The sequence below is a fragment of the Lontra canadensis genome, unplaced genomic scaffold, assembly GCF_010015895.1.
Source record: "Lontra canadensis isolate GAN:19392208 unplaced genomic scaffold, GSC_riverotter_1.0 scaffold88, whole genome shotgun sequence".
Classification (NCBI taxonomy): Eukaryota; Metazoa; Chordata; class Mammalia; order Carnivora; family Mustelidae; genus Lontra; species Lontra canadensis.
In genome coordinates this window covers 493763-505178 of record NW_022631082.1, presented here as the reverse complement: position 1 = coordinate 505178, position 11416 = coordinate 493763, and the positions used below count along the sequence as shown (strand labels likewise).

The 11416-nt window shown below is 59.5% G+C and overlaps 1 protein-coding gene across 2 annotated transcripts; it reads right to left on the bottom strand.

Annotated features, from left to right (window-relative positions):
- Window positions 1-3038: 3038 nt before the first annotated feature.
- Window positions 3039-7885, bottom strand: HMG20B (high mobility group 20B). 2 transcript variants are annotated; one of them, XM_032883547.1, is made up of 10 exons: window positions 7826-7885; window positions 7490-7545; window positions 7043-7151; window positions 6355-6558; window positions 5619-5739; window positions 5288-5334; window positions 4945-5017; window positions 4478-4693; window positions 3833-3965; window positions 3039-3284 (listed from the first exon to the last, which is right to left on the bottom strand). In XM_032883547.1, the coding sequence occupies exons 2-10, from the start codon at window positions 7525-7527 to the stop codon at window positions 3272-3274; spliced, it is 954 nt and encodes a 317-aa protein (XP_032739438.1). In that variant the 5' UTR covers window positions 7528-7545; window positions 7826-7885; the 3' UTR covers window positions 3039-3271. The 2 variants fall into 2 exon arrangements, with proteins under 2 accessions (XP_032739438.1, XP_032739439.1); XM_032883548.1 differs by having other exon boundaries at window positions 5288-5331.
- Window positions 7886-11416: the final 3531 nt, after the last annotated feature.

Sequence of the window (11416 nt, the reverse complement as noted above, 5' to 3'; positions counted from 1 at the left end):
CAGGCCCTGCCAGTGCCAGCTGCGCGCTCCCAGGGGACCCCAGGCAGTCCTCCCGGCCCTGGGCTGCAGACTAGGGAAAAACAGGGATCACCGATGAGGACGAAAACAGCTGAGCGTACCTAGTGTTCACTGTCCTCTCGGTGCTTATTTAATCCTTGCACCAACCCTCCAAGGGGGCAGGACAGGTACCCTGGGATAACCTCAGCCACATCCTTCCACTGCTCCCTCCTGGGGCGTGTGGTGGGGGGGAGTCCTCCCTGAGGCCCACCAGGCCCTGCACAACCTGCCCCATACCCTCCCTCTCCTCCCTTCCTCCCCATCTCCCCATCACTCCCCCTGATCCATATATACTGGCCCCTTTGCCTTTTTTCTAATACCAGGCTGGGTCCTGCCCCAGGGCCTTTGCACATGTGTTCTTTCTGCCTGAAAGTCATTTCCCAGTCATCCATGCGATTCCCTCCCACACCTCCCTCTGCTACTTGCTCAAATGTTACTTCCTCCTTCCACCTCTCAATCTCTTCCCAGATTTTTCTCCCTGGTATAGAGCACTACTGGAGAGATCAGCTGTTCATCTTATATCCTGGCTGTCCCCGGGACTAGAATGTCAGCTGTAAGAGGGCGGGGGCTCTGGTCTCTTTCCCCTGCTGGCGTATCCCGGGGCCTGTGCCTGGCAGACAGCAGGTGCTCAGGCGATCTTTGGTGAGGAAATGAATGAACCCCCAGGTTACAGATGAAGAAAGAGGGAAGGAGGCTGTGGGCACCCGGAAGCATCCGTAACAATTCCCTGGGACCACAGCACAGAGGCAGCCAACAACAAGAATTTTGGCTTTGGGGGGCATCTGGGTGGCTCCATGGGTTCCACGTCTGCCTTTGGCTCAGGTCATGATCCCTGGGTCCTGGGATGGAGCTTGGTGTGGGGCTCCCTGCTCAGTGGGGAGCCTGCTTGTTCCTCTGCCTGCTGCTCCCCCTGGTTGTGTTCTCTCTCTCACTCGCTCTCTCTCTCTCTCTCTCAGATAAATCTTAAAAAACAACAACAACAACAAAAAACTTGGCTCCTATAATAAAGAGCAATGGAATGCCATATAGTGGTGGCAAGCAGGGGTGTCCCGCCTTGGGAGAATCTCAGAAACCAAGCGCTAATGGAAAGGGCCAAGTTGCAGGCTTTGGACACTGAAAGAAAATATCATGTCAAGTTTAAAAGTCCGGATGTTATGACATCGATGAGCCTTGAACACACGACGCTCGGGGAGGGAATCAGACCCAGAAGGCCGCCCGGGGTGTGAGCCCACGTGTGTGACAGGCCCGGAACAGGCTCCTCAGTGGACGGGAAGTGGATTCGTTTCTGCCCGGGGCTGAGGGAGGTGGGAGGGTTGGTCACTGCTAAGGGGTACAGGGCTGCTCTTTGGGGGGATGGAGATGTTCTGGAATGAGATTGCGCTGATGGTTGCACAACTCTGTAGATATACTAGAAACCACAGAATTGTACACTTTAGAACCTTTACAAACTGAAGGAGAAAACCAAACCCCACCAAGATGGTACTCTTTTGGGAAGACAGGCTTATGTGCTAAAAGTTATAGAAAGCCTTGCCTGAAAAACTCTAAATTTGGGACAGGGGTACCTGTGCTGGCAAGGGGGTGGGGGGACAAGGGAGCTGGGGTGGGGAGGTGACAGTATCTGGTTATACTAGTCTCCTGGGGTGGCCGTAGGGCTTAAAACAGGGATTTATTCTCTTGTTTCCAGGGGCCCGAAGTGTGATGTCAGCCTGTCAGCAAGACCACGCTCCCTCCAAGACCTCGGCAGAGCCCTTCCCTGCCTGTCCTCGCTTCTGGTGACGGCTGGCCCATTGTTTCTGCCTCTGTGGTCACATGGCTGTCCCCTGTATCTGGTTTCGCATCTTTGTCTTCTTATAAGGACACCAGCCACATTGGATCAGGGGCCCACCCTACTCCCGATGACCTCATCCCTACTAATTATATCCGCAGCGACCCTATTTCCAAATAAGGTCACATTCTGAGGACTGGGGTTTAGGGCCTCAGCATATCTTTTGAGGGGACATGATTCAACATCCCGTTTGTCAAATTATTCTCCAAAAATTTTAAGATGGCTTGAATATTGCATTACACAGAAAGTCGCAGAGAGCATTCCTGCGAAGTCCAGCACGGTACGTCCCCGGACCGGCGGTTCCACGCTGGGAAGGCAGCTTGCAGAACTGAGAGCCGGTGTTCCAATGGCCGCATGTGCATCACACTAGCCTCCCAGGAGCCCAAACCACCAGAACGTCCATCCGCAGAGAAAGGGTAATAGACTGTGGCCCATCCACACGTCGGAGTATTATTCAGTCACAAAAAGGAGCGAGGGGCCCACGCACTGCCCCGGGGATGGACCCCGAGCCCACGACACTCGGAGGGAACCAGACACAGCCGCACAGATGTGAATCCACGCGTGTGACACGCCCAGACCAGGCTCCTCCAGACAGAAGGTGGGGGGGGGGGGTCAGTGGTTGCCGGGCACTGGTGGAGGGCGGGCCTGGGACACCCAGCAGGGGCGTCTTGGGGCCTTGGGCACACCTTCTAGCCCACCTCCCACCCCCCCCAAAACATTCACAAGCTTGGAAATTCAAATTCCACTTTCTTTATTTATAAAGTCCAGATTGAGCAAAGGCAGAGGCTGCCTCGGCAAGGGTCCCTCAGCTGGATGAGGGAGAGGCGGTCAGTACCAGCCGCCCCCAATTCTGGGGTTCAGGCCACAAGCAGAGGGCCCCACCTTGAGTATAAGAGCAGGTCCCTGAAGTGTGCCTGCCTCAGAGTGGGGGGGAGCCTGCGGTGAGCACCTCTGGGGGTCCCAGCATGACAGGTGTGGGGTTTTCTACCTTGTCCCTGGGCCGGTCCAGGAGAGCCAGTGTAGCAGGTATAACCCTCCCCACCCTGAGCGTGCCAGCAGCTGCAGGTCTCCTTGTGTCTTGGGTTCTGCAGCCCCTGTGGTGCTCCCATGTCCCTGTAGTGTTGTGCAAAGGGAGCGGACCTTGCTGGGCCCCGGGGCTCTGGGTTCTAGGCGTTTCATGTACAGCAAGTGATTTTTCCGGGGTCAGGCTGCTGAGGGAATCGAGAGCTAGAGGGATGCTGTAGAAATTTAATTTTGGGGGGCTGGAGCCCCCAAGGTGCAGGATTGGGCATGGCCCCAAAAGGTGGACCCCCAATCCTCCTCCATGGGGTGGGGAAGGGGCTGTGACCAAAGGCAGTCTTCTCTGGATCCCTCCGGCGGCGGACACCCTCATAGGTGCTCACTATGACAGGAAAGAAGGGGGGGGGCTCGTGATGGGGAATCCCCATCATTTATCAGCTCTGAACCCCAGGATGGGGGTCATCAGAGGCCACCAACCCTCTGTTCTTCCAAATGCCATAGTGGGGGCCTGGAGTCAATCCCCCCAATCCGGGCAGCTAGAAGCCGCCCAGAAAAGCCCCAAGCAGCTGTGGGGAAGTTCTGGTCCCCCCAGTGGATCCCACTGGCCGAGGGGGACTGGCACATCCCGCCCAGCAGCATTCATAAAGTTCCCAATGGTACCGGCGCCCCCCAGCGGTCCGGCCACTGGCCGCCGGCAGCAAATTAGTCCTACCTGGTAGATCGCGTGTGGGCGGTGCCCTCGGAATAAGATCCCGCAGCCCGATCCCACCCGGCAGCGCCCCGAGTCCGGGAACCCCGTTGGAGGGCGAAATCCAGCCATTTCCGCGGGGCCCAAGGCAGGTCTAACCCCAAGTGGCCCCCCAACCCCCGCACAGGGCGGCCCCACCCGGGCCGCGCACAGCCCCGGGGGTGACCCGCCGCGGCACACACCTGGCAACCTGGGCCAGGATCTCCTTGATGCGGACGATGAGCTTCTCGTGCTGCGCGGGGTCGCGCTCGATGGCGCCGTGCAGCCGGGCCATGTAGAAGTCCAGGGTGCCGAGAGTGGGCGTCTCGCCCGTGCCTGGAAGAGGGCAGGGAGCGGTCACCCAAACCAAGCGGCGGAGGCGACGCGGCCGGGGACCCACAGAAGCAGAGGTCAGAGGCGGAGGGCGGGTCTCCAAGGGCAGGGTCCCGGGGAGGGGGCCAGAGGCGAGGCGCGTCGGCGGCATTGGATGAGGCAGAAGATGGAAAGTGGTGAGGGCGAGGCCCGGGCCGGGGGGCGGGGGGGGGATCCGGCTTACAAATTGGGGAGGAGGAAGTAGCCAAGGTTAGCTGAGGCCAGAGCGCGGAAGGCCAAGGAGGAGGAGGGTCACGGGCAGTGCCGGCGAGGGCAGGGGTCTGCGAGGGCGGGCGCGTGCTCAGCTCACGCCGGGGAGGGGCCATTCGGGCTGAAGTCGCACGGCCGGGGGCGGGGCTGGCCGGGACGTGTGCGCTCCGGCCTCCGAGCGACTGGGGGCGGGGCCGGGAAGTGGAGCCGGCGGGGCGGAGCTCGCCCGACAGAGGGTGCGGGGCGGATGGGCGGGGCCTCCGCACCGGGCACCGGCAGCGAGGCGAAGCTGGCGGTGAGCGCTTGGCGCACGGCCTGGAGCTGCTGCTGCAGCGCCAGCGTCCGCCGCTCCTCCAGCGCCAGCTCCTGCTCCAGGCGCTCCCGCGCGCTGCTCATGCTCTGCGTGTGCCTCTGCAGCACCGCGTTCTGCTCCTCGAAGGCCACGTTCATCTTGCGCAGGCGCCGCAGCTCTGCCTCCCGCGCTGCGGCGTGGGGGAGCCGGGTCAGAGCCTGGCGCGTCCCCCCCATCCCCCGCCGACCTTGCCTTAGCTGTGTCCCCCACCCCCGCCCCACCCCGCGCCAGGCCGGCTGTCACCGCTCTGCCTCCAGCTCCGGGGGGCGGGGCGGGGGAGCGGAGAGGTGGGCGCCTCTGCTTTTTCCAGTGGTCAATCCCCCCACCCACCATCTCCGGCCTTGGTACCCACTTCCCCAGGAACCCCTGGTCAGTGCTCACCTTTGTTTTGGTCCAAGAACTCTTCAGTGAAGATGGGGACGTCAAAGGTGGAGAAGCCATCACAGTCCCCACCCTGGGACAACAGGACAAGGTGACAAATTTGGGGGGGGGGCCGCCAAAACCCCTCTGGGACGTCCCTCAAGCTTGGGAGGGATTCCTCTGGTCAGCTGGGTTGAAGTCCTTTTAACAACATCCCACGACGTGAAAGCGGCCCCACCTCTGCTGGCACGCCTGGAGGAGGGGCACTCGCCTGCGCCCATGAGTTGGTGGCTCACCCAGAGGGGGGCTCATGAACTCCAGACCTTTCTCACCCAGCTGTGGTTCTTGCAAGAGGAGGACTTACCTTGTGTCCATTCAAGAAGGTATTCATGAGCCCAGAGCCCGAGTCTTCTGGTGGGGGAGGGAGGAGGGCACGATCAGCCGAACTGGCGGGTCTCCTCGGAGTGCACAGTGCTTTGCGAGTGCTCTCCCCTCTGCCTGGGATACCCTACCTCCCCAGTTAGCCCTACTAACTCTCCTGCCTCGGCCCCCCAGTGTCTGTGTGCCCCCAGGTCAGCACTCAGTCTGGTTAGGGGAGTCCCACGGAGGAGAGCGGCTGGGTCCGCCTGGATCCGCCTCGGGCCACCTGTCTCTGAGCCCGCGCCCAGCTGCCTGGGGGCTGGGCCCCTTCCCACCTTTCTTGATCTTCTTTTCCTGGATCTTCTCCGTGCACATCTTGTAGGCTTCTGACTGCTGGTAGGCGCGCAGCTCCTTCATGTACTGCTGCTTCTCCCGCTCTGCCTCGTCCAGGTACCGCTGGTGGGGCAGCGGGAGGCTCGGCCCGGCCCAGGGGCAGGGGCGGAGGGCCTCAGCCACCAACACCCCATCTGGCTCACTGTGCCCCACCTTCCCGTAGCTCCTTACTGGCCTTGGAGACAAAACCTGCCTCCTCGCCCACAGCTCAGGGCCCTCCCCCCAAACTCCTGCTGTTCTCAACCTCTCCCTGTTGTCTGAAGGCAGGAGCCCATTTCCAGGCTGGACTGCCCCCCCCCCCCGGCCCCCGCCCCCATTTCGCTTGCTGAAATCCCACTTAGAGGGCACAGACTACTGGTCTGTTTTGTTTCCTTGAGATCTTTGCAATTTTAAGTTAATGACCAGGACTTGAAAACCGGAAGATAGCCCATAAAAATCCGGCTCCCAGCCCTACTTCCTTACACCTATCCACGTTGATTATTAAGTTTTACGTCGATTCTTGCCTATTGCTGGCCTCCCCTGGCTTCAGCCTGCTGGGGAGAGCCCATGAGTGGTCAGTTCTCCAGGCGGGAGCAAGGACCCTCCACATTCTGTCCTTTGGGGGATGTAGCTGCAGGGCAGTGTCCGAGTGGATCGGGCCAAGGTCAGTGGTCCTGGGGCAGCCCCCGCCTTGCACACCTGCTTCTCGGCCGGCTGCAGCTTGCTCCACTCGGCACCCAGCATCTTGGTGATCTCGGGAAAGGGCAGATCTGGGTGGCGTGTGCGAATCTGCTCACGCCGCTCGTTCAGGAAGCGCACATAGCCGGTGACCGGTGCCTTGGGCCCATTAGGCAGGATCTTCTTCCGCTTCTTGCCCTTGGGCCAGCCGCGCTTCTTCACCGGCTGCAGAACCGGACCACGCCATTGGGAGGGGCCTGGAGGGCTGGGAGAGGGCTAGAGGGGGTGGGCGGGGCCTATCCAGGAGACAGCGCAGGGAAGGCCTGTAGGTATGGCTTGGTCAAGGCCCAGGATTGGGAGAGGGCGGGGTTCCGAGTCATCTGGGACTGGGTTAAGCCCCGCTTGTGGGCGTGGTCTCTGGCGTGGGCGTCGCCTCTCTGTTGGAGGAAGGACCCACCGGACCACGGGAAGGTGCCTCCCACAGGGTAGTAGGCGGAGCTGGTACTGGGCGATGGGCGGAGCCTGGACTTAGTGGCTGAGGCTCTCTTGGGGGCGTGGCATATGGCCTGTAGCTGGGCCTCACCATCCCGAGGAAAATCTGGACTGTGGGCGGGGCCACAGCGAATTCAAATCTAGCCCGGGGTGGGGCTTCCAGGCTACGGGCGAGTCCCTGATACTCCCCCACCACTCGCAGGGACTAGGGACTCACCTCTTCCTCGTGGGACCCCTTCTCGCCGGCCCGGGGGCCCTCGCCGCGCTCTTGCTTGACAGCCACCACGAAGCCCCCATGCTGCCCCGGAGCCTTGCCGCCCGCCGGCCTGGAGCCACAGGACGCCAGGGTCACCCCCATCCTCACCCCCATCCCCGACCGCGGAGCTGGCACGGAAGGGGCCTGAGTCCTGGGAGGAGGAGTCTGCGGGGGTCACTAACCAGCGGGACGGGGCCGGAGCACTAGGGGGGCCATAGGGACCTCTGGGAGGAACTGAGCCGGGGAGTGGCGGGGAAAGAGGCTGGTGGGGACGCAAGGGGGAGGTCCTGCCCCGGCAGTGTGGGGGGAGTCAAGACCCTGGGGGGCGCGGGGCGAGGAGCTCCGACAGGGCGGGCGGGGGCTGGGCTGCAGCCCCAAGTGGGCTGGGGGAGGGGATGTCGCACTCACGCGGCGGCCGCGCCGGGCTGCTTGGAGCCGTGGGACATGGCCGCTCCCGGCCCCACCTGGAAGGCAGACGCGTGGCCGAGTGAGGGGCGCCCGAGCCGCCGACGGGGTGGCCCGGCGGGGAAGCTCCGGAATGCCGGGCCCGGGGTGTTTGGGGGGGCCGGATCCAGGGGCGGGGAGGCCCTCGAGGGCGGCCGCCCCGGGGATCCTTTGTTGGGCGATCGCCCCCCGGAAGGGCCGGCCCACCCTCCCCCGGTCCGGGAGGGGCCCCTCCCCGGCCCCAGGCCCCCCCTTGCCCCCACCCCCTCGCAGGGCCCCGAGTTCCGCGGCTGTTTTCACCTCCAAAGAAACTTTCCCGGACCTCTCTGCTGCTGCGCCGCTCCAACCAACCGCCCCGAGCCCGCCCCTGCCGCTCGCCCCGCCCCTGGCATGCTAATACGGCCTCCGCGAGCGTTCGGATTGGGTGTAGTCTTTCCCTTGGGCGTGACCATGCAGATGAAGGTTGGCGCGCCGGCAGGCGATTGGCTGGGGCAACAGCTGGGCCGCGTGGGAGGTGGATAGGGAAGGGTGCGGGCGGGTGCGTCAAGTTCGGCTGTGCTCGGCCGCTCTCGGGACCCAATCAGGGCGCTCTAAGGCCTCGCCGGGCGGAGCCCCTTAAAGGGCCAGTAGGCGCGGCTCGGACTCCTCCTCTCCGAGTAAAGGCGATACTCCCCGCCCCTGAGGGATCCCGGGACCGGCAAGGCCAGATCGGGCCCCTCCCTAGTTGTCATGGAGACGGCGGCCAGTTGCTAGGAAAGGGGGTTAAGGTCTCCCCGCCCCAGGACAGGGTAGACCTGTCTCTGTCTTGCAAACCTGGCGGGGAAGTTGGCCATCTATTCACTGAATTTAGGGCCCCCGGCCCCGCGCTGTGCGTAGCCCTGCTGTGAGCCCGCGCAGGCTGCTCTCGCCCTGGGGGCTCTGCTTTCCCCTGTGCTATGGAGACCTTGCACCATGTTTAGGACGGGGAGGCTGGGATGCTGCGGAGCTGAGCTCCAGAACTGGGCTGAAAGCATTTGGAAAGAGGAAGTGAGACAAGAAGGCTGCAAGGAGCTCGTGAAGATGTAGGGGCGGGAGGCTCTGCTCTGGGATTTGAGGGGCCACTCGTCCCCCCAGCCCCGCCGCAGCAGTGTGGTCTTATGGCCTGAACTGGGACTTCCCCTACTTTCAGGGTGACAGTTGGGGTCACTGAATGCTCACTATGTCCTATTAGACCCCAAACGACTTGCCCACATCAGCACTCTGCCCTCATTTCCCTTCTCTGCCTCTTTGATGTTCCTCAAATACAGATACGTCCATTTCATTTCTCTCTCTCTCTCTCTCTCTCTCTCTCACACACACACACACACACACACACACACACACACACCACCCCTGGGCCTTTGCACTTCTTGTGCCCTTTCCTCCTGATTACCTGCCTGGCCCACTGCTTAATCTCCTTCAGATATTTGCTCGAATGTCACCTTCTCAATGAGGTTTACCCTGTACACCCTGTCTTAATTTTTCTCCATATATTTGTCTCCTCTGTTAAAAATTTTTTAAATTTCATTTATTTAAGTAATCTCTACCTCCAATGTGGGGACTTGAACTCCCTACCCTGAGATCAAGACTCACATGCTCTGTATGACCGAGCCAGCCAGGCACCACTAAAGAACATTTGGCGGAATAGATTTGAAGATGTCCTTGGCTCTGTCGAGGGACTCACGGATGGGACAGCATTCCACGCAGCAAGTAGACGGGAGCTGCAAAGAGCGCTACAAAATGGAAGGTTATATGGGATGGAAGAAGGGGCAAGGACGTTCTCAGCAAGAGAGAAGAAAGGATTGTTCCTTCTTGAAAGGTCACCTTCCCTTAGCAGGGGGGAGAGCAGGAGGTCTGGTCAACACAGATTCTCTCCTTTTCCTTTGGGGTGGAGAGGGAAAGCTCCCGGCTGACCCATCAAGACTTCACGTCTCTGGGGAAGGTCGAAGCTGCAGTTACTCGGTATTAAGCCCGGCTTTGGTGATGTGACCTAAGCGGCTATTTTATGGGCCCGTGGGTTTTAACTCTGAAGCTCCTAGAACAGCACATCTAGGAGCTACTCAACCAGATTTGCTGAATAAACAAATGAGGAAATACAGTAAATTTCTCAGAGGCAAGGGCTTTGGAAAACAGCCAAGCAGTTCCTCAGAACCTTGAACATGAAGTTACCATGCGATCCAGAAATCCCGTGCTTAGGGATATACCCAAGAGACCCGAGAACATGTGTCCACGCAGGAACTTGCGCATGGATGTTCACAGCTGGCACGATTCACAATGGCCAAAAAGTAGAAGCAACCCAAATGCCCATCTGTGGATGAGCAGATAGAGAGAATGTGGTCCGTACATCTACTGGAATGTTAGTGGCCATAAAAAGCAATACATTGGGGCGCCTGGGTGGCTCAGTGGGTTAAGCCTCTGCCTTCAGCCCGGGTCGTGATCTCAGGGTCCTGGGATCGAGTCCAGGGTCGGCTCTCTGCTCGGCAGGGAGCCCGCCTCTGCCTCTCTGTCTCTCTGCCTGCCTCTCTGCCTACTTGGGATCTCTCTGTGTGTCAAATGATTACATAAAATCTTAAAAAAAAAAAAAAAGCAATACATTAAAGGCGCCTGGCTGGGTCGGAGTAGCCCTGGACTCTTGATATCCCGGTCATGAGTTTGAGCCCCCTGTTAAGTGTAGAGATCACGAAGATAAATAAACTTTAAAAAAGGGAAAAGGACTAAATTGCTGATTCATGCCGCAACAGGGGTGAATCTAGAAGACACGAGGCTCCGTGAAATATGCGAGTCACAAAAAAACCACAAGCGTGTGGCTCTGTTCACATGAGAGGTCCTGAACGGGCAAATCCATTGAGACAGCAAATGAGCGGTTGCCTGGGGCTGGGGAATTCGTGCGGACCGAGGATGGGGAGAGACGGCGGATGGGCACGGAATTTCTTCCGAGTGATCAAAATGTTCTAAAGTCAGACTGCAGTGATGGTTACATAACTGTAAATATATGCAAGGCCTCAGGGGGTGCCTGGGTGGCTCAGCGGGTTAAGTGTCTGCCTTTGGCTCAGGTCAAGATCCTGGGGTCCTGGGATCGGCCTGATGTCGAGCTCCCTGCTCAAGAGTGAGTCTCTTTCTCCTTCTTCCTCTTTCTCTCCCCCTACCCCAGCTTGTTATCTCTCTCTTTCTCAGATAAACAGATAAAATCTTAAAAAAAAAAAAAAAAAAAACCTCAGAATTGCACTCTTTACTTTTTTTATTTTTTTAAGACATCTATTTATTGGGGCGCCTGGGTGGCTCAGTCGGTCAAAGCCTCTGCCTTCAGCTCAGGTCATGATCCCAGGGTCCTGGGATTGAGCCCCGTATCAGGCTCTCTGCTCAGTGGGGAGCCTGCTTCCTCCTCTCTCTCTGCCTGCCTCTGCCTGCTTGTGATCTCTGTCAAATAAATACATAAAATCTTAAAAAATATATCTAATATATCTATTTATTTATTTGACAGAGAGAGAGAGAGAGAGATCACAAGTAGGCAGAGAGGCAGGCAGAGAGAGAGGAGGAGGCAGGCTTCCTGCCGAGCAGAGAGCCAGATGAGGGGCTCAATCCCAGGACCCTGAGACCATGACCTGAGCCGAAGGCAGAGGCTTTAACCCATTGAGTCACCCAGGTGCCCCAGAACTGCACCCTTTAAATAGGTACATTGTATGGTATGTGAATTCAGTCTGAATACACCTGTTTCTGTAAGAGGCAGCCCAGGGCTAGGAATCTTGACAGACCCAGATTCCAGACCCCGCTCCGCTGCTTCGCGGGACGCACCACCCTCGCCTATGACTGCAATCTTAAAACACTGTAGGTGAGAAGTCCCCCTGGAAGGTCGGGCAAGCCCTGCCCCCCAAG